At 40.0% G+C, this 23400-nt stretch overlaps 1 protein-coding gene across 1 annotated transcript in view; it reads right to left on the bottom strand.

The window, feature by feature from the left end:
• Positions 1-1525, bottom strand: part of PRDM13 (PR/SET domain 13) — a 6033-nt gene extending 4508 nt beyond the window's left edge. The window contains exons 1-2 of the mRNA XM_018564924.1: positions 1364-1525; positions 246-377 (exon numbers count right to left, since the gene is read on the bottom strand). Coding sequence (XP_018420426.1) covers positions 246-377; positions 1364-1504 — 273 coding nt within the window. The 5' untranslated portion in view covers positions 1505-1525. The remainder of the gene's footprint in view (positions 1-245; positions 378-1363) is intronic.
• Positions 1526-23400: the final 21875 nt, after the last annotated feature.

The raw sequence follows: 23400 nt of genomic DNA, 5'->3' as shown, positions 1-23400 counted from the left end.
ATAGATAGATAGATAGATAGATAGATAGATAGATAGATAGATAGATAGATAGCTAAGGTAAAAAGAGATAGATAGATGATAGATAGATAGATAGATAGATAGATAGATAGATAGATAGATAGATAGATAGATAGAATGACGGATATAGATAGATGATAGATAGATAGATAGATAGATAGATAGATAGATAGATAGATAGATAGATAGATAGATAATTGTTAGAAAGAAAATGGTAGAAGGGCTACCTGTCCTCCCGGTACATCAGAGATGGCTTCCAAGTTTTGTTCTTGGCTATTTCTGGCCGCACGAATTAACCCTATCCACTCCGAGGCTGGACCCCCTGCTTCATCCACCAATTCTCCTCTCACGAACCGCACCTGCAGGTCAGAGAGGAAGTCTTATTAACTCAATAAAATGGTCCATCGCAATACATTCCAAAATTATTACAAGCTGACATCCCATATAAACGAATGAATAAGCTCATGTAAATATTTGCCAAAGCTTTTAACCCACTCATACCTCTGTTTCTATATTCTTTTATTTCTGACCTAAGATCTCTAGGAAACAAAAACTTGATTGAAGTCAGTCCCTCACGCCCAAAGGGACTATATAGTAAAATACCATATCAAGGGCAATGAATAGGCATGCAATAAAAGTCATAAGAACAATGCAAACTAATGTGAGAACCCAATGGAGCCAAATGACGAGAAATACATTTGCGGGGGTCTGGCGGAGCGTTTAAAAACAATTAAAAGACATTAAAAAATCAAAGCGGAACGTGTGACAAAAGCCATGGATTTGAACTCTTTGTAGACGATGGCAATCATTTACTATTTTAATAAGCCCTCGTGTATTCTTCATCTTTGGTGATAATTTAAAAATATATATTTTTATAGTTGAGGTATTAGTTGACTTCATTTAATTTAGATTAATGTATACCTTTTATAATACATTATTAAAGACTTCGTTGGGATTATGCATCAGTCATATTGATCAGTTACAATCGTCATTAACAATTAATTATTTCATGCCAATGATGTTATTAGTGTTCATTAAATAGAGAATATCCCCATTTCAACCAATAGTTACAGAAAATAAAAAGTTTTTTAATAACGAATTTGCTCATCTGATTAGATGATATTTTCTCCAATTTTTCTAATCCAGTTAAATATTTATTTCTAATATTTATAAAAGGTTTCAGTAATTCGCGTTTTCAGTCCATCCTGAGATCCTGACTTTGAAAGGATATCCATATTTAAAAGTGGTTGACAGTGGGAAATCCTAGGTTTGGTCCCTGGCACGATCCAAGAAATGCCAGTGAAATTTCAGAAGGACCAGTGTATGTCTTCCAGGATGGAAATACCTTTTTTTTGGGTCCAGGTTCTCTGCGGTCTGTCAGGTACTTCCCCAGTTTGAAGATGCCCACCACTGGACCCAGGCGCAGTCCGGCTGGGACGTTGGTGTCCGCGCTGACGCTGGTGGCAGGAGCCCGGTTCGTGTGCATTGCTGCCTGTAGGTATGAGCAGTCAGGGACCCCAAGTAGCACTCAGGGTTGGAGTGACAGAGGAGAGAGGAAAAGGAAGGACAGCACTCAGGCGTATCTCCGCCCGCAGAGTGACGCTGTGCTCTGTGCACGCTGGCTTTTTCTATGGGAGGGCTACCCCCTTGGCACGATGATGCTCTAGGGCGCAGAGTTTGGTGAGAGAGTTGAGCTCTTCCAGCAGCTGCGGCGTTTCATCCAAAGAGGGTCACATGGAGACTTTCCCTAACCCTTCTGCATAATCAGCTCCCATGAATGGGAACCAAACAATGGTCCAGGCGACCTTCCCATTCCTAAAAATCCAATTTGTCAAGGGCAAAGAAAAGGCTCCGCTGAATCAAAGGTCTGGAGGGACCATTAATCCTCAGCATGGGGTATTGTCCCCAAGACAGTTACGATATTTTAAGTGACAAATCCACTGTATAATTTCGCCATAAATTTGACTCGCCCTTATTGTTCGCCGACCAACCAGTCCCGCAAAAATAAGGGACTGTTTTAAGTCTACTTGGCTGATCCTTTTCACGTTTAATAGACTTCAAAGATGTTGGATTCTCTTCCCCTTGGCTGTAGCGCAAAAGGACTGGTTAACAAAGGGACCAGGAATGTTTGAGGTCATACAACTTTACTTTTAAAGAATGAGCACTTCATTTGGTTGGCTGGCTGGGAGAATAACTTTGTTCACATAACAATCGCCATAGTATGTCCCCTGTCACAAGATTTCTGATGGGGACAGGTGTTTTTATTAAGCTATCAGTAACTAAAATGACAACGATTACTTGTATCCTTTCAAAATAATGAGGATCTATTGAGGATGACCTATGGTTATATAAACATGTGTAAAGATCTTTAGAAGAACATTGTAAGTGGTAATACTTTCATGATTTATACTAATGTAGGGCATTTGCACCTTTTTGGAAACATATGCTCAGTGTATAATACAATTCAGTCATATAATATTCATATATAATACAATTATATGCCATAGTGAGCAGTACACAGGTGCTGGAGAAGGAGGTGATGCCACCAAATCAGTGACAGTAAAATGGACAACACACACACCAGATGTCTATTTTTCAAAGAATAGATATTTTAAAGCATTTTATTTTAAAGCATCAGACGAATACATAGAACTGCAATGAATGATTTTAACAAAATGGTTACAATTTCTTCACATGCTCTGCATCTATCTCGTGCGCTTGTTCATGCACCAGGATGATACCTGACATTTGTTGCAGGGGGGTTTGCAATCTGTAACATTTGCAAAAGCATATCTACAAGTATAATTGTGTTAAATGTGGAATGGATATACGGTAGATGTCAACCTTAGCCAGTATATTGCTGTCATTGTGCCGATTGCATGGGATGAACATCTGCAGAAATTTAGTGTTACAATATTGCTTTTAGTTTGTCTAGAAACTTTCTTATGATCATCAAATGATAAGCGGAAAATATTACAATGTTAATTCCCTAGCAGTATAGCATATCAGTAATCAGCACCTGTGTGGATGGGATGAAGTGTGCTGTGCGGAATTATAAATTAATATACAATATAATACATGTATGTTTCCCTTTGTTTTTTCTTTTTAAAAACAACCATAGTATTAAAAAAATAGCTGTTCATAATGCCAGAAATCCAGTGAACCCCTAAATTTCTGTTTGAGCTGACATCTCTGTTGCACTGAAATCTCAGCCCATTTATTTTATCAGCCCTGCATGTGTTCTCTCTTCTGGAGCACAGAGCACCTCAAACACCTCCCTCTTATGTTAGGGAGAAGAGGGACATCTCCCCCTTATCTTAGAGAGATGAGGAAAAAGAGAGGTATTCTGTAGTCTAACATTCTGTATTCTATTCTTTGCAGGGCTGGCACTGCTTAGGATTTCATTGTTGTCAGCTCAAACAGGAAGTTAAGAGCACACTGGGTTTCTGGCAAACCAACAGCTATTTTTCTGCACTTTCAGAGATGATAAAGGAAGTAAACAGGGAAAATGTGCCTGTATTGCAGAGATACACTGAATATACTGTTATTTATTTTGGCCAGACATACACTTTAAGGAGTGTACTTTTATAGAAGAGAAAACAAGTAGCAATTTAGAAATAGCAAGTGCAATCATTGCATATGTTATAGTATGTATAACACAGTTTCGGTTCACTGCTATCATGGGTTTGGTGAGACCTGTTTGTGCTTATAGAGACTTGAGGAAATAATGGGGAAATTCACCATAATACCCATAATGCAGTGCCTGGTCTTTGAACTTAGGTCAGCTGGCGTTTGGATAAACCAGCTCTCTCACTATAAGAAGGTGGGTTCCAAGCAGCCATATTGACAATGTGCTATAGGTGTATATATGGAAAGTATAGAGAATGTTACTTATAAAATATATAGGAAGATATTAGTGTAGGGCTTGTAAGCAGTTGCAGGTCTGTTAACATAGATGTAAACCCTCACTGAATATCACCTAGGTAGCAACATGTGTATATTGGAGAATTTCAATAGGCAAGGCATTTTTACCTTTTTTTCTTTATCGTTTGTTACTTCTCAATGCTCCTGCTGTCCTGCAGCTTCTTTACAGCCTGCCCCTGTCCACATGCACTACAGTGATAGCAGGCTGCATGTGTTTTTTCACAGGGCATATTTCCTAATGGTTGCTGGCTGCAATCATTTTTTCAACAGCCTTTTTTAAAGTGGACCTTCCATTACAATGGATGGGCTGCTCTACTGAAAACCCTGCACACCCCAGAGTTAAATTTCCTGCATAGGCACATTAAAAGTGATGGTGGGTGGAAAAATGTTTAACGTAGGACATGAACTAGAGAATGGGGCTATTTATGTTGGTATGAAAGCAGTTAAAGTTCCAAGCATGCATTCAGGCACTGGACATGAGTTGGATTTAGAGCCATTTTCGTCTTTCGCTCCAGCAAACACCTGGCATGAGAAGGTTTTTCACTGAAGATGATGGGATGGGTGTTGGCAGGAGCTGCTTTGGATTTCAAGGCTTCACTCTTGGAAAGGATGGACATAGGATGGTATGCTTAATGTTTACTGCTGCCTGTCATTCCCCTCTATCCCTGGATAAATACTTGCAGGAAAAGTCTAACAAGGACCAAAGGGGATTAAAATGTGTCTCTCACCAAAAGTGGTGGTCCCACAAAATCCAACTGGGACACCATTCACAGTTGCCATTATTTTGACCCAGTTTGCATTGCCATTCCCACCTGTGTTTGCTTGACCATGGTAGGGACAGCCTTACAATGAAAACATTTTTTTTTTTTTTTTACAAAAAGTCTAATAAAACTTTTTGAATATTCAAATAAGAAAAGTGAAAAAAATTGTAAGGGGGCTGGGAATAGATTAGCGCGGGGCCACACATGCTAGGAACTTTACGTTACTACAGGAGGAGTTGCAGTATATGTTTTCTTAAATGATAACATCAAAACCTTTGTGATAGACTTTCTGCAGCAGGTCTTTGTTACATGTGATTCAGGGGCGCATTAGTCTCTCTTACCACTATACTATGACCACTGCTGCTATTTTCTTTACTTACCCAGCATGTTATGTCAGTTATGCCTAACAACTCATCAGATACAACAAACTACAAGTGATCAATTCTACCAGTAATAGTAACACCGCACAATAAAAAAATATATATATTCTTTCTTTATTAAAACAGCCAGCAGAAACAAGTTCTTTTCCGATGCATTTTATGATAGGAATCTGTTCCCGCTGGCTGTTTTGAAAAAGAAAGGATATTATTTTGCATCTCAGTTTGAGGTGTTCCTGTTGCTAGTACAATTGAGTGCTTCAGTGGAAACGAGCCAAGGCAGCATTTGAGATGTAAATATACACTGTGGAGCCTGATCTCACCTTGAGCAGCATGTGGTATGTTTAGTGTTGAACAGACTGCAAATGGGCGGATTCTTCTGCAACCTGCCACAAACAGAACTCAATGAGGTAGAGGAGGAGACGGTGGTGGAGAAGGGGGAAAAGGAGGTGGAAGCAGAGTAAGAGCACACATCAGCAATGCTCTCCATGCACAAAGAACTTGGACAAAGTAGAGTTCAGGCCACCGAACCTGGGGGTGATTAGCTTATTTTTGCTTTTGTCTGCTGCCATCTGGAGCTGTACTGTCTAGCCACTGTACAATATTTGTGGCTATTGTCTCTCAAATAATACACTCTAGTTTCTATTTCAAGATCAAATCTGTTCTTCTTATATTGTGACCTAATTAAGCTGCTTGTATACTGTCCAGCCACTGAATAATATTTGTGGCTATTGTCTCTCTGATAATACATTCTCATCTTTATTGTAGCATAAAACCTGCTGTGTCTTTTTCTAATTGCTGCCTATTCAAATGCTTGCATACTGTCCTGATGCTAGCCAATTTCTATGAAACTCAATTCGCCTTTTAAATATTTTTGAGAATAATTAGGAATATGGGGGTGGGAGGGGGCTAGGGAAATGCTGGCTTGTGGTTTTCTTTTCTTTTTTTGTATACTCTGTTTTGACATTTTGTTTAATTCGTAAGATAATGCAGTGTGGTACTGCGAAAAAAGAAGCTCACAAACTACACTACAGAACTGTTTTGCCACTGGCCGATTTGTATGAAGTTAAGGGCTATAGTTTTTTTATTCTTTAAAGAGTAAACCTTTCTATAGTCCACTGGATAAAAGGTGATCAGGTGTTACAGCCAAAACTACCAAAAAGCTATTTTCTTAATTTAAGTTTAAATTAACCAGCTTGGAGTGCTGGTTAAATTAACCAGGCTATGATGCAATAGCTCTGCCTTAACCCTTTTGTGTTATCTGACGGCTGTGATGCTAGAGTCCCAAACTCCCCGCTAAGATTGGGAGTGACGCCTTAGACTCAAGCCTGAATAGCCGTCTCTACGCACCACCCTACTACTAACCTCCACAGTTGTGATCCACTCCTTGTACCTACAGCAAGCATGACAGTTTGTTGCTTAATTTGCAATTCAAACCTGGGCACATTAGCTCAGCCCTACACATCACCTGCAACAGGGCACAACTACATACTAACTTCTAATAAAATATGAAATGGTGGCATTAGTATCAGAATACAGTCCAATTTAACATACTGTGCCTTAGAAAGGCTATTATATACTTTAAACCATTATGCAAAGTAAGATGACCCAATTTTTATCCAGGTGCCACTTGCTGCAGCTAAAGGTCATGTTGGCATCTTGTTAACACTGAAGATTAGTTTGGATGTTTCCCACCATGCCCACTCTGCCTGGTAAGAAAATCTTTCAGTCTCACTAGAGTTTGACTGCTATACCACATACTCCCTTGTGTCTAGTGTTTTTTTGTGCCAGTATCGCCAAACATCTAGAAAGATTAGTGGCTGTACCCTCTTATTCTGTAAGGTTTGTAGTACCCTTATCCCAACCGCATCAATGATTGTGTGTTATAGTCCTCCTTGTGTTTAGATATATAAATATATGCTTATGGGAAGCTGTAGCATCTATAAGGACATGTAAGCATTTTTACACTGAACCACTAATGGCTACAATATGCAAAGTTTTGTTGGCACACTTTTTCAATGGTGGCACCAATAGGCACATGCCTAGCATGCCTAGCTTGTAAATCTGATCCTGGAATTGGAGTATAAGCTCTTGCAAATTATGTTTAAGAAAAGGCATGGCTAGGACACAAGTATTTACAAATTATGCTTGGAAAAGACAGAGCTTGGGCATTAAGGTTTGCAAATTATGCTTGGAACGGACCAGGTTAGAGCACAAGTGTTAGCAAACCATCCTTGGAAAGGGCAGGGCTCGGGAACAAGTGCTCGCAATTTACACTTGGAAAGGACAGGGCTTAAACACAAGTGTTCACAAATTTGGGAGGTAATTTACTTAAGGAGTAAATATCACCCCTGCTTGTGTTCACTTCATACATCTAGGTTTGAATGAAATTGTTAATGTATTTCCTCAGTACCTGATTGGTTAATGGAAGTAAAAACAGGGTGATAATAGGGTTAACTTATGACATGAACAGAGGCTATTCAGTGTGTATGTTCACTTTGCAAAATGAATGTTAATAAATAAAGCAAACAAGTTTTCACACTGTATACACAATCGTGCCAGAAAAAATACCTCATACATACAGTATTTGGGTATTCAGAGAGAGAACAGGTCCACCTAAATTAGCAACAACTTTAACTTTGCTAAGTTAACAGTCTTTACGCCTTTAGTAAATCAAACCCAGTGACTGCTTAGATAAATCAGCCACTGTATGTGCTTGAGATGCGCACTAGTAGAGGGGCTTTGTTATGGAATTAAAAGACCCCCAATAAAATGGCCTACTCTGGTAGCTACCATCTTGCATTCTCAGGCATCTTTATATTACAGACTTCTACGGTCTTAAGAGAGTGAAGATGACCCCTTTGATCATTGCTCTGAATGGTAGAAAGAACAGGGGAGAAAAGGACAAACAAGAAGTCGAGGGGCAATAAATTTAAGTAGTGAACATGTCCCCCTAACCTCTGGCCTGGTGATTCTAAGATGACACTGTTTAAATTACACGATGAGAGGTAAAAGGCTTTAGTAGGGAAAGGTGCCCTACTGCTTCATTTGGAAAGTCTCCATCCAGTCCTTAATGAGTCAAAAGGCGTGAACGACACGCGAACAATTTTATCAATAGGGCCATGTAAAGACTGGCTGTGAGGAAAGTTATTTATTAATATAGCCAATTGTGGCTGGTTCCCATCCACTAAGAAAAGAAAAGGCCTGCTCTGGAAGCATTCACACCAGCTACCCAATTTTTATTCTGTCCTGTGGCTCAAAGTTGAAGTTCCCCAAGTGAAATAAATTGTCCTCAAAAGGGAATAGGAACACATTTTCTTTCATTTTTCCTTCCCTTAAAAAGCAAGGGTGAAACCAATCTAATGTGCCCAGTGGAGCAAGATACAGCATGAAAGGCTGGGTGTTAAACGTAAAAGCAGTGTTTGGAGCAAATGGGATGGAAAATTAAATGAAATTAAATAGCTTGAACGAACGTATTGTCCCTTATTAAAAAGACACATTAATTACATGGTTTCAGCTTTATTCCAACACAATGTTTAGGCTCAATCAAAACATTCCACCACGGTTTTATAGACTCAGACTGAGTTTCTGGAAGCCTGCTTAACAGAAATAAACTTCTGCACAAAGTTATCTTTGATGGAAGATATTTTATAAGCCGAGTTCTGTTTGCACCAAGCTCTGAACTGTCCATGCCCTTAAGTAACAGTCTGGCACAGTGCGCTTTGTTGTATTTAACAGGTTGCACATAATGAGGCATGGATGTTAGGGAACAACAGTCACTTACAGAAGCACAGAAGCTCACAGCAGTGTTTCACCGGGAACTTTAATGCAAGCAGCATTACCTTGTCCACAACAACCAATACACTCTGCACTAAATGGAGACAACCATTAGAGCCATGAACCCTTAGGAGGGTCTACAGAGCTACTGAGAAAGGAGGTGAAGTCTCCATCTATAGCCTCTAGTCAGGTTCTAGTTGTAATAAGCAACCAATTTTTATTTTCTAACTAAATTTTGTTTATTTCATCTTTTTAGGGAATGTTGCTTTAATTATTATTATTATTATTATCTTTGTTGTTATTCAGGCTAATGTTATGCTTCTCATTGATTTCTCCCCCTTCCCAGCCAGCATTCTGCTCCTATGTGAATGGAAAACCTGCTAGCCATGGCTTGCTAGTGCAAGGGGACCAAAGGGCCATGGGGGGGGTTAGGGTCTTTCTATTGCAAGCATATCCTAACCAACTGTGCAGTGCACACAAGAAGCGGGTGGGATATGAAGCCAGCCATTGAATAGTAATTAAGATTCTATGGGAATCCCAGCAGATGACATGATACCAATTTGGATATGTTTAATATTAAGTGCAAATCACATTAGTGATCACACATGGATACAGTTGGGGAAGAAATGCCTGTTGCCATAAAACATGGTTTCAATGAGATGGATTTAAAACCGGCTAGTTGTGACATCCATTGTGAGCCCTTTTCTGCTGGCTTCTCTCGCTTGACATGCTACAAAGAAAAGTAGCAGCGCTGGTCCCTGAATTGATATGTTTCGGTGTACCTTATAAATTCATACCTTTTCTCCCCATACCCACATAGAATAAGCCACTCACTCAATTCGATTTTCCTTGCTGCTGGGCACATTTAAGGGAGACTCTATTGGTGAAGTTCATTTCTAGGCAAATGTATTCAAGGCCTGATTGGGATGAATAGGACCGTGTGTCAGCCGCCCCTAATTGGGATTAAAGCACTTAGAAGCATATGCAGAGAGTGACAGAAATTCTCAGGTCGCTTTGTGCCCAGCCTTCCACCCGCTTGGACACTCTTCTACAGGGACAATTTATAAAGGTCTGAACAGAGCACATTGAAGAAAAGGGGGACGGGAAATGAGCAGACTAATGTCTCTCTGTGGGACTGCCCTCATAGAGCAAAGGCTTCTGGCAGCTCCCTATTAGAGATTACTGGGAAGAAAGATGAAAAGGAACCATAGCTACTTCCAGGAGCTGTTCACTACATAACCCCTGTTCCTAATGTAGGGCTACCAAAGTATGCTGAAGTCTTGAAACTGCCAAATAAAATAAAATAAACCAGTGGTAGCTGCAGGTGTTACTAAATACATTTCCACGTATAATTCAAAGAATATATTCTGCAGTACATATTTAGTGTGTATTACAGATATAGGGTGTACAATTGTCTGTTCCTTCTGACTTTGATTTCTGAAGCATTTTTGCAAATTTTGGAATGCAGTGTTGAATTTTGAAAATTATTTTTATAAAATATTTCATTGTTCCGTTATTGTTATTGTTGCTTTTGCCCGTGTATGATGATGATTGGCTTTTGTTCCTCCGTGAATGTGAGTGCATCTCACACTATGTCAGATTGAATTTAAACTGATTTCAGATTGACCTTAAAGTAATATTACATTCTTCAACTTTTTTCGACAATAAATTCAGAATAAGTTTACATTGCCCAGCAAATTATTTCTTTACATTTTTGTCCAAGCACTTACAGTCATCATGTTTTCGAACAGATGGGTCCATCTCTCTCAGCCCTGCTTTAGGTACCAGGTTACAAAGGACAGAGTAGCCTCTTTTGCAGCTGCCCATCTACTAGCTTGCAGGAGGTAGGAAGAAGGAGGAAGGTAATGACTTGTCTTGCTGTGCCTGTGTGTTTGTGGAGGGATACATAGCTTACTAGCACACACAGAGGTGGCTTCATAGGACCCTGCAAGGGAAAGGAACCATCCTAAAACAGGATGTCAGGGCAAGTGCTCAGGGGACCAGCTGATTCTGTAGGAAACTAACATGTTTGAACATCAAAAAGCAGCATCCATTGTAACTACTTTAAACTGATGTTAAATGCAAACCTGTGTACACTAGCCTACAGGGTTTCTAGGTGGGCCGAGCCAAGTTAAATTCAGACTTGGTCAAATACTGTATATGTCTTTTGGTATGGAGACCCTTTCGGACATTACATGTGATATAGTGTTCATTATGATGTCTAAATTAGTCATAAAACTAGTTGCACTTTTGCACACCATATAATAATTCTATTCCATGGAACTTATTGGCACCTATAGGTCTTTAAAAATTGATGCCATCTCCAGCCATCCATTCTTAGAGGGGGTCAGGTGGATAAGCTGAATTTTCTCAAACAATCTCTGTTGGAAAGCAGCTCTTTTTTCTGAAAACCTGTTCCCCACAACCCACTATTGAAAGTGCTAGTACCCTCAACTAGACCCCAGCTGCTGGGTTTGTATCATAAACCTCACCAATGAAAAACACTTTTTCTCCTGCAAGTCCCCTGTCTCCTAAACCCCCTGTATCTCTCCATGATATAATCTTTAAAGACCAGAAATACAAAGCTAAGAAACACCTTCTGAACTACTAATTAGCAAAATTAAAAAATCATGAAAACACCAGCAACAGAATCAAAAGCACACAATTTATCACTATGTTGTAATTAGCAAATTCGGAAATCCTATCATCAGCTGCTTTGAATTTCTGGTCTATAAAGGGTATATAATGTAGAGCTACAATGTAATACTTTGATGCATGGTGAAGGACTGTGGATATAATCCAAAACTGTTGTACTGAAAACTATTGCAGCCACCGCCTCAAAGGACTGGTAAGCTGCAGTGTTACATTTTAATTTTTATGGTAAGATACACTTAAAACCAAACCTGAAAATGTATCCAAGGTGAAAACCTTTCTTTTTTTGGGGTTGGATAGAGAGGTGAGAGTTTAGAACCCCTGCAGGGTTTTTATTGCTGTCTGTGTCCCTCTGGGGAGATTCATCTTCTCTGTTTGTTCTGGTGACCACTGTCACCCACACCAACCCAATTCACAAAGTGTTTTAAAGAAAATATGGTTACTGTCACTGGTGATTTATTTTTGCAGGGGTTGCTAGTGAGTTGTTGACCCAGAACGAGCCTGCAGCTTGTAAAGTATCTGGATAACTGATATTCACTTACTTGTTCCAGGTCAGTGATTCAAGGGATAAAAGAAGGATAACAATCATAACCCAAGAGTTTGCACTTTCAACAGCGAATCAGCAAAACAACCCTCATGTTTCTATCCTGATAGGTTTCCTTTTCAGAGGAACTCCAATTATTTAAAAAAAAATTAACCCTTGTAGTGGGGCTACCCCCACACTGCAAGGGTTAACTGTTCGTTTTGGTCTAGGGGCCCAAATACAGATATTCACCTGATCCTCGGTCCTGCGGTGGTGAGTGCTCACCTCTTTTCCCCTCCGCTCCGGCTTTGGTATATCCCAACGTCCTCATATCTAAGGCAAGTTAATGGAATGCATTAGATATGATGACGTCAGTGGGGCTTAGACTGCCGGAGCCCAGGGAAGAAGAAGCTGCGGGGACTGGTCTATCAGCGAGGCAGGACGAAGGATCTAGTAAGTATATTTTTTTATTTGAGCCCCCTAGACCAAAATGAGTCATAAACCCTCGCAGTGCGGGGGTATCCCCAAAACAAGTAGTTAACCCTTGCAATACAGGGGTAGCCCCACTGAAAGAGTTATTTTTTAGATTCCTGGAGTTCCTCTTTAAAGGCCCATTCAAAGCAGGGCCGTGCTTTAATTGCACATTTCCGTGCGATTAATGCACAGTACGGTGCAATGCACCTACTGTGCATTAACAGTGCGAGAGGTGCATGAGGTGCGTTGCATTGCTATTTATGTGAATGGCAACCCAAACGCACCCCCACCCGCAATGCAATTTACCGCAACACACGCTACTGCAATGCCATGCATTGTATTGCGGTTAAAAAAAGTAGTGCATGCACTATTTGCATTTGGAATGCAAAGCAACTTCCACACTGTTAAGGCATGGTAGGTCCATGCGTGGTAGCGTGCGTTAAATGCACAGAACGTCGCGATTAATGCACTGCAATGGTGTGAACAAGCCCTGAAGCTCATTGCTGTTTACCCACTTACTAAAGTAAAATGAAGTGAACTGCAGGCAACAATATCCACTCATGTGCAGGAAATGAAAACATTACTTTTCTTGCACATGAATTGACGTTTGTACTAAACAGGCTCACTGCAGTTCCCTTTGGTAACTTTCCCTTCACTGACTGACTATAACATGTTGAATCCCAATCAGATTGTCCAGGTTTGCCAATCTGTAAACATACAAATTAGGCAGAAGTTTTTTTAATAATCTTTATTTTTGGCTATGGAAAAGGTGGGTTCTTACAAACATATGTGGTACAAGCTAGATTTGTGCCATATTCACAGATGGAAAGGAGCTTCAAAGAGGCCACACTTTTCAAAAGGAATAATATGTAGAGCTGAAAGATGCCACTGGGCAGCACCTGGCTTCTTACCTCCCACTCTGGCCTGGTCACAGCCCCACACAATGAATGGGCTATTCCTTTAACCTCTCTTCTTGTCAGCAATTAACTTTCACAAATTCGAGGGGGCATTGGATTCATGCTTCATGCCACTTTTCCGTCTGCTAAAGCCTAATGCGACTTTCTATGTGCCTGGGAAGAGAGCAGCTGGGATTAGCATTCTTATTTATGTACCGCTGAACAGCTTTACATTAGAGCAATCAGTGTAGATATGTGGAGCACAGCATCCTACCCCTGTGATACAAGCACAAGGCAGGGGTTTACAGGAGCTCATGGTCCTACTGATAGTCGCTGATGTCCTCTTCCAAGTGCATGTCAAGCCAAAATACCAAAAATAAACATGCAGTACAGATCTGCAATACATACACATTTCACATTTTATCCCTTTAACCCCTTCCTGTTGACCATCACCAGCCCTTTCACAGGATCTTAACTTTGGAGGGTTGCATGCTGCGGCCAGGAAGAAATGAAAGCGACACATAAGCAAGGCTTTATTCAATGACAGCCACTCAAAACTCAATGGTTGATACTGCATGGGAAAATAAACAAATTCTAACACTGTCATTAGTTTGCTGAGGCAAACTAATGACAGCTAATAAATACATGTATAGAAACATTCTCAGATCTCCACAACATAAAGGCTTATCACTCTGTAGTCCAAGATAAGAATTAGGAGAGCTTTTTGCATTAACAGAGGAAGTAGTCAGAATTTCCAGCAAGATCAACAGTTATTTTGTTGTACTTATCAGATATAATAAAATGCTTCCGATGGGGTATTTAACAGGGAGCAGAAAGAGAAGGCCCTTGTTAGGAATTACATTAATTATAAAGTATATCTAAAGGCGATTTTTTTTTTGGGGAGTTTAATCCTCCTACTTGTCCTGATGGTCATTGTTACTGGGATTAAAAATGTAGAAAAATCTAAACTAACGTGTTGTCACTAGAACAAGAGTAAGGGTTAAATCTTCCACTGGGGACACCTGTCGCAGTGGGAACAGTCTGAGGACCCATTCACACAGGAGTGTTGTGCTAATCGCATGTTATTGTACATTTAGCGCACACTATCACACTATGCACCTAGTGTTGATTACCGTGCACTAGGTGTGTTGCCATTCATTTCAATGGCACCCTAACACACTCCCCAGTGGCTGTACATTGCAGTGCAATGAACAGTACCACAAATCAATAGAGCATGGGCTACTTTTTTCACCACAACACAGAGATGCTGGGAGGTTGGGGTGCCATTAAAATGAATGGCAAGGCACCTAGTGCATTGTACCACACACTAGGTGCGTTGTGCGATAGCAATTAGCACAACACTCTGGTGTTAATGAACCCTAAGTAGGAATGTTTCTTCCTTTGGAGAGATCTTCTCTCACTTCCTGCTTTGTCTTCACAAAGGACAATTAGGAATATCTCCCCAAGGGAATGCAGATAGCAAAAAAGAAATAAAAAATTTCCTTCTCTATCCAAAACATAAAAAGTTTTGGCTTTAGACATACTTTAACAAAAACTGTACGTGGCAGCACAATGGCGTTGTGCTTAGCACTTCTGCCTTGCAGCTCTGCGGGTTCCTGGTTCACATCCTGGTCAGGACACTATCTGCATGGAGTTTGCATGTTTTCCCTGTGCTCACGTGGGTTTCCTCCAGGTAGCCTGGTTTGCTCCCACACTCCAAAGCCATGCTGAAAGGTTAATTGGCTCCTGTCTAAATTGGCCCTGTATGAATGCATGTGAGATAGGGACCTTAGGTTGCAAGATTGTAAAGAGTGGCATAAATTGTTGCCACTAGATCAATACCTATAATAATACTGAATGGGGGAAGGAATAGGCGAGCTTAACATCCTGAGAGGTTACACACATCATTAAAATCCTCACAGTGTTGTTGTTACTACTACTACTATAATAATAATAATTAATAATATGTTATTATATTGCCTCTTTGGAGATCCTTTTCCTCTTTAAATTGGAAAATAATAATAATAATTCTCCAATTTAAAGATCACAAAGATCTCCAATGTGCAAGAGGCATTATAATATCTTATTATTATTAGAAATTTTATATAATCTTAGTGGGAGCTAGTAATGGCATTTGTTAGTATTTCACTCAGCAACGCTTATAAGCAGTGAAAAGAACATCATGCAAACCAATCAGATGTAACCTTTCTTAATCCAGAACACATAAAACAATTCAAGATACCAGCTAACCAGTTGCTATGGGTTAAAGCATCATTGCTCTGCCTGAACTCTGCATATCATTTAGCTCCTTGTATTACAAAATAAAACTATATAATCCTATAAAATATGTTAGTAAAGGTTTTTTTTTTTACAATTGAATACATTTTGCAGGCTATTAATGCGGAAATACCTAGTAATCCAGTTGTATCTACAAACACTGACCATTGATTACTGGTTAGAGATTAATAAATTGAGTTTACCCCTTTGAATAGAATGACCTAAATCACATCATGCTGGTGACAGTGACAGGGCTGCCATGCATATGAAGCTGTAAGAGGGATATTGATGGAGCTGCTGCATTTGAAATGTGATTCCTCCCTATAAAGAGTCGCCGGAGTAAATGTGGTTGGACTTGTTGAATAGAAGCATTGAAGTGGCATTGTCAAGCCAGCAAGCACTGTTACTTGTGCGGCATTCAGATTCTCAGCAGCACCACTGACAGCTCCCTGCACACAAATAAGCTCTATTCACAAGGCACTCACTGCAGGTCTCTATCAGTGGCCCTACACAAACATTCTTCCTCCACTGTGACACACAGTTAATCACCTGGTAAATCTGGGAAAAGCCTTTAAAGAAAGTCTTATTGAGGTATTCATTGGCATTTAGAACCTCCAAGTGGCTTAAAAAGAATGTGTTAACTCATTGAAACCTCTCTGGCAAAGTCTACAAGTGAATTAATCTACCGGTTCAATGTCATTGTCTACGGCGAGCTTAAGTAACCAGGAGATTAATCACTCATATGATTAAAGGAGTTGATCAGCGATTTACATAAAGCACTACACGCCTATGACTATAAATTTCCACGTAGAGCTGCGGAGACAATTTACAAATGATAATGTCGAAAAAAGCAAGTTCAAGCAGATGGATTTTATTGGCCTGTGAATTCACATGCTGCATACAGGCTTGGTGACTATGTAATTTCTGCATGAACATATTGCCCTGGCAGAACAGCAGACACAGGAGACGGGGATGTGTGCATGAGAAATTCTCGCTCGGAAACATCAGGGAGACTCCAGTCTTCAGCTGCTTCGCTTGAATCAAAAGCATTCAAGCAGATGCAATAAACAAGCTCCCAGCCCCGCTGCACAGTCCTGGACCATCAGTGATGCTGCTATCAAGCCTGGTGATTCTTGTAATTATGTATATGATTGGTATTCTTAGTAACATTAAAGGAGTCTTAAGATGAGCAGTTTTGGGGGTTTTCTTTTTACTTTTTAATGGAAGATTTATCAAAGGCTTACATTTTGTATCACAGTAAATAATCATATTTTACAGATCAGCGAGCCTGTGTTCAATTAATTAGCCATATTAGGGTTAGGGAAATCCTCTCACCCTGCTTTTTCATATAACTTTGCTAGGTAAGATGATGCTGAGTTAAAAATAAAACAATCATCTAAAGGTTGTTTTTTTATTTTATGGTATTTTTGTTTTAAGATTCAAAGGCAAATCCACGAACTCCAAGATATTTGAAGATCTCTTTAAAGGAAACTGTTATATTATGACACTTAAAGAACAATTACAGGTAAAAATGTTCTTAACACTTGTAGTGGGGCTAACCCCACACTGCAAGGGTTAAGTGCTAATTTTAATCTAGGTTAAAAAATAAAAAAAGTTATACTCACCCAAACCTTAGAGCTGGCCACATGTCAAAGTGCTCCCTCCAGCCTGTCTCCTCCTTTGAAGCATACCATTTCTATACACTGTATAGAGCGTGATGACTCAGGGACCTTAGACCACTGCAGCAGAGGGGGTGAGAGGCAGAAAGGACTGGACTTAGAACAAGCTGCATCAGAGGATCGTGTGAGTTTAACTTTTTTACACTTTTTTGCACTTAACCCTTGCAGCATGGAGTAGCCTCAATGCAAGGGTTAAGAAAAAATCTGCCCAGAGTTCTACTTTAATTAAGAGTATGTTGTGCAAAAAAAGACATATGCAGCACATCTCTGCACTACATGCATATTTCCCCATTTTGTATCCTTTAAAACCACAAGTGCAAAACAATTCCTGTTGATTTGCCAGAAAATGCACTCAGCTCCTAACTTCTTGTTGTGGGCTGATAACATACAGAATTTTTCTGGACTGAATGGTGTCAGCCATGCCCAGTTGTCTTTAGCTAAACTATTAAATCCCTCCCACTATCCTCATCTCCACAACACAGGGCCCTGATTTCTTGTGAGCTGATAACATACTGTCAGGAAGCAGGGGGTGTTACCTGTGCTCGGGGACCATGGGCACGGCGCAGGGCACGGGTTCCACTTCAGCTCGGTAGAACACCTGGTGCCCGGGGTGCGGGTGCGCATACATAGTATGCAGGCTGCGCGCGCATAGCGTTCCTGCGTCATCGGACTATCGGGTGTGAGCCTTGCTGGGGGAGGTTCCCAGTACACACCTAACATCTTCCTTGCCTGCCATTGGTTCCCGGGGAGGGAAGCCTCCTTGTTGCCTCGGTGACCTACCTCCCCCTGGCTATAAAAACCTGGCCTGAGCTCTGGCTTATTGCTGAGTTATTCCACCTTATGGTGAATACCTAGCCTCCCTGCTGATCCTCCTATTGCCTGTTGCCCCTTCGTATCCTTCCCGATTGCTGACCCTTGGACTGTCTTCCGCCTTAGAACCTTCGCTGCCTGCCTCTACCCGGATTGGACATTGACTACCCCTCTTGGATTATCCCTAAACTTGTACCGCGTTTCCGGACTGTCAGCTGCTTACTGCCAGTGGGTTCCACATCTCACTACCTGTTCCCTGGGACGTCTGACACATACAGCATTTTTCTGCACTGAATGGTGTCAGCCATGCCCGGTTGTCTTTAGCTAAACCTTTAAATCCCTCCCATTGTCCTCATCTCCACAACACAGGGCCCTAATTTCTGCTTATGGGCTGATAACACACAGCATTTATGTGGACTGAATGGCATCAGCCATGCCCAGTTGTCTTTTGATAAACTACTGAATCCCTCCCCACTGTTCTCATCTCCACAACATAGGTTCTAATTGCTCTGTAACCAAAAATAAGAAATGGAGGGTGGCTACTTTTGTTCCCCATGGTCCCTGTGTTTGTTGTGAAGTAGCCACCACTCCAAGCTCGCTCCTGTGATGGACTACAAACTCAATGCAAATTAGTAAACTAAACATGACATTATAGTTCATTATGGGAGCAAGCTTGGAGCAGTGGCTACTTTACAACACACACAGGGGCCATGGAGAACAAAAGTAGCCACCCTCCAGAAGGAAGGACAGTGTCAGCATGAATTCAGAGATAATTTGAGGATCTACAGCCAAGTGATACATAAATAAGAGACATTTTTGTTAATAGTTAAGGTACTTCAATGCATTTTTAAGATTTAACTCCTGAGTTTAGTGTCACTCTGAATGATTTCTTGATTTCAAAGTGTTTCTAGTAGTATTGTTGTGACCTGTTCAGCTGTATTTTTCCCAACTGAAAGCTAGTTAAATGGTTGATTGCCTGAAAATTGCTTCATTTGGTTCATGTGGTTAGCAATAGGTTTGCATTGTGAAAAGGAGCAGTAAAACACAGCTTTAAGGTGGCCATACACTTTACAAACATCGCAAGCCCACCTGTGGGAAGGACATTCATTATCTCAATGGGTAGTATATACAGGCAATTGTGTTTGCAGCTGACATGCATATGTGAAGCTTATAAAAGAATTGAAATACATTTACTGAATTTTGATTTTGATCAACTTGATAAACTTGTATTTATTCTTCCTTTTTTTTTCAATCACATTGCATTGCAATTTTCATGTTCTATTCTGCTGTGAATTGAACTATATGAATTATAAAATTACCATTTCTTGCTAGAAGCATTGTATGATGGGATATGTAGTCTTGAGAAATTGAGCTGGCATCACATCAAGCAGCAGGGAAAGGACACTGGAATCCGGGAAGGTGTTAAAAGTGATGGGCAGATATCACAGTAAGCTTTGATTGCATTATCAAAATCTACAATAGTATATATTCGTAATACAATGCTGATGTTATAACAGGATAGTGTATGCTGGGACTTTGCAACTCCATTAATGCACACACTCTTCTACACAGTCTGATTAATTCTTTGTCACATCCATATGCTTTAATCTCATCTTTCCAACCACATACACATATTTAAAGTGCAATTGAAGCCAAAATTTTCTTTCATTTTACCTAGAGTAGAGAGGGATTAGAAGACCTGTCAGTTTTTTATTGCTGTCTGTGTCCCAGACATCTCTATTTGTCCTGGTGACCATTATCAATGAAAGTGAGAGTGAAAGAAAGTCCCAAATTATGGGTTGTCACCAGAACAGGAATACATGGGAAATCTTCCAATAGAAAAACTAGTTCCGGTGAACCTGCTGCCCACCAGGGATTTTTCTCTCTTTAGAGGAATTTCCTCTCACTTCCTGTTGTGGCTATCAGACAGAAGGTTAAGGGAAATCTCCACAATGGGAAAACAAATCTGACAAGGGTTATAATTCTCTCTTATTGTATGCAAAACTGAAAAAAAGCATTGGCTTCTGTTTAACTTTAAACATCTAAAGAGTCATATGATTCCGCACTGACAGCAGTTATAGCGTTACTTTAGTACTACTCCACTTAATACAGTATACAACATTCTCCAAAGCAGATGGCTGTTTTCTGTCAATCATGCATTTTAAGTGAGACAGAATCAAAACAGTTCCACAGTTTAAACTTAGGAATGGAGATACCTCCATAAGAGCAAGACCCACTTACATGTTCCAGCCCTACTGGGCCTTAGCTATGACCAAGGCCCAGTAGGTGTAAGTGGGTGTTGCTCTTGTGGACTTTATAGTTTGAAATAAAGATATAAATATAATATAAAATCTGCCAATGGCTTCCCGCTATTCCCCTCAAATTGTGGATTTAGCATGGACCCACTCTCTGCTGATCATCCCCCTATTGCACTGGGCAATGTTTACAGCCCAGAGATATGTGCCTCTGTTGAAGTGCACAGACATGGCCCCATGGCTATAATGCTGAAAGGAAGAACAGGGGTGCATTACATCCGTGGTCTGAGCATTACATCTACTTATGAGGGGATAGGGGGAAGACGTTTCTAGATCTTGTCTTCAATTCACAGCTGTATTGTATGCCTTTTAAATGTTTTCCTATAAAATATCTAAAGCTAACCATACACAGGATACGAGTCACTCAATCTGTCTACAGCTAAACAACAATGTTTATGGGATCCCCAACCTTGTCCACTTACCATAATCAGGGAAATAATGAATTTGGTAGGATAGAAAACCTGTCCACTTTGGTATTGTTCCCCCCCTTTGATAAAAGGAGCCCCTGAGCTGAATCACCCTATTAATGGAGTGGTTTGACATTAGAGGTGCCAGAGGGCTGTTGGATTGTTCTTCATGGATGACCACACTCTCATGTCTGTAGGGACCCAAAGGCATGGGCAAAATAAACAGAACACCACATATTATGCTCTACACATAATCAGGAATATTATAAATATTACCCCTAATCTGCAGACTCACAATGGCCTCAAATGTATGTACTTTCAATGTTAGATTGCTTAACCAGAGCATCTTGTTTATCTTTCCTGCAGCCATCAAAATATCCCTACGGCTTCTCCCTTTCTTAAATGAAACAAATGAGTTTGCAGCCAGATGGCTGATTTCAGCCGATGTACGGCTGAAATCAGCCGTACCAGCCTGAAGTGAATAGCCGAACAGTGTTGGGCTCACTTCACTTCAGATCGGTCTTTCACTCGGCTGCCCACGGCAGCTTAGTGAATAGACCCCTATGACTTCTTTGAAGATAAAGTATAATTACACTGATCATCACTTTACTGAGTGTACTTGGCATAGGTGGCCTACACACATCCTTTTAGGCCACAGGAGTACTTAAGATGACCCAACACATTGTAATTGGAACCCTCTAAAAGCATATGAGTGCAGTGTGGAAACAAGGGACTTTGGGCACCAAGATTTTCATGCTGGTATAAACAAATGCCAATCCTAGCCAGACGGAAGCATTCATGTAAGTATCAGTCTAATATTTTAGGTGATATTGAAGTATTGCAGTCAACTAGGTGTGAGATTTTGCTCCAAAAGGAGAGCTTTCCATTAGCTCAGAAAACGATTATTTCTTCAATTTACTCCTTCTCACTAATATTCATCAACAAAAGTACCTTGACAAAAGGTTTACTTTCCAAGGGGTTTGTCAGCACTACCCAAACACAAACTATATTCATCCTCCTAGCTATTGAGGCTGTGCAGGCTTTCTGCCTATTCAATCACCATTTATCTCTCTGCAAGACAGGGACCAATGTCAGTCTGACAAGGGGTACATTTCAGAGTTAGGCTAGGTATTAGGATGCTCACTTTATGGCGTGATTAAAGGTTAATTGTTAACTGTCAGAAATAGATTAGGGGCTAAATTGTGGTGAGAAAGGTTAATTTTAGGCAGTGAGTTAAGTGTTAACATTAGGAGAAAGAACAGTTTAAGCATGATAAGTGTTAGGACTAAGTGATAAATTAGGCATATGGTTACTTAGAGTAAAATTTGGTTTGTTCTTGGAGGTTAAAGGTCCATGCCCACATGTCTGCTTTCTAGTTTCTGGTGTGTTAAATTAACATAGCATAGAGACAAATATTTTTGGTGGCAAGTGTTCAAATCTCATATCCTGTCTAGACCTACCTCCACCACCATGCATCCATGTCGGTTTTGCAAGTAGATAATGTTCATACACAATAAAAGTTAGTTTTTAACAAGTTAACACTTAAATTAATCTTCTGTATAAAATGGAACAACACTTGATCAGTCACACGGTCCTGTATATTTAAAAATGAAAGCTCCAGTGCTTTTTTTTTGCTATACCTCTTTTCTTTTTATATATCCAGCACATTTTGTACAATGGTCTTTCAACATACATTTAATTGCATTTATGCCATGAGATAAATGACTTAATTTATTTCATATATGCTTTATTTGCTTGTGATATTTATCCAGACATTCTTCAGTGTTAGGACCAGCAGACGGTGGTTTCCATTGGTACAGTCATTGTTCATCTTTTTTTGTGCATTGTGACCTGATTCACTGTCATGAGGTGTGTGTAATACCACTTCAACATTCATTATTTCCTACTGCATCTTTATGAGACCCAGTTATCTCAAATAGTGTGTGAAGCCTTTTATAACAACAAACTTTCACATTTAAAAAGTCATTTATTCTGACTAATTTCCAGTATTGTCAGTCTGTTTGTTTTTCTTCTTTCATTGTACCTAGTCTTATGTGTTATTTTGAGAGCTCCTAGCCTCTCAGAAACCCGATTCTCATTCTCCTTGTTTTTTACCTCGTGCCTTATAAACCACTCCAAATACCTCTTTGTATCTTGTACCTTCTATATTCGAATACTGACAGTTTTTCCCAGTTAGCGTAACTACAAATAAAGGGTAAAGCAACATTTTCTAAAGTTTGCTATCATTACCTGTGTTAAGTATGTTTCCTTGTCTGATTCTGCTTACTTTTATCTATGAAATAATTGTTTGTAATCTGCAGTGACTTCCAAAGTCAGCAAATGACGACCTCGGAGAAGAGACTTTGTTTCCCTGTGTTGCAGGTAATGTATACCTAGAACATTACTTAGCACATATGCATGTATATTTTTTGAATCTTTCAAAGCATGAATGCTAAAGATAAATCTGATCAGTATTTTCTTTAAGAAACAGTTTGCCATAATGAATGCTC

The sequence above is a fragment of the Nanorana parkeri genome, unplaced genomic scaffold, assembly GCF_000935625.1.
Source record: "Nanorana parkeri isolate BGI_ZX_2015 unplaced genomic scaffold, ASM93562v1 scaffold795, whole genome shotgun sequence".
Lineage (NCBI taxonomy): Eukaryota > Metazoa > Chordata > Amphibia > Anura > Dicroglossidae > Nanorana > Nanorana parkeri.
Note: the sequence above shows the minus strand (reverse complement) of the source record. Positions and strands in the feature narration are given on the sequence as shown.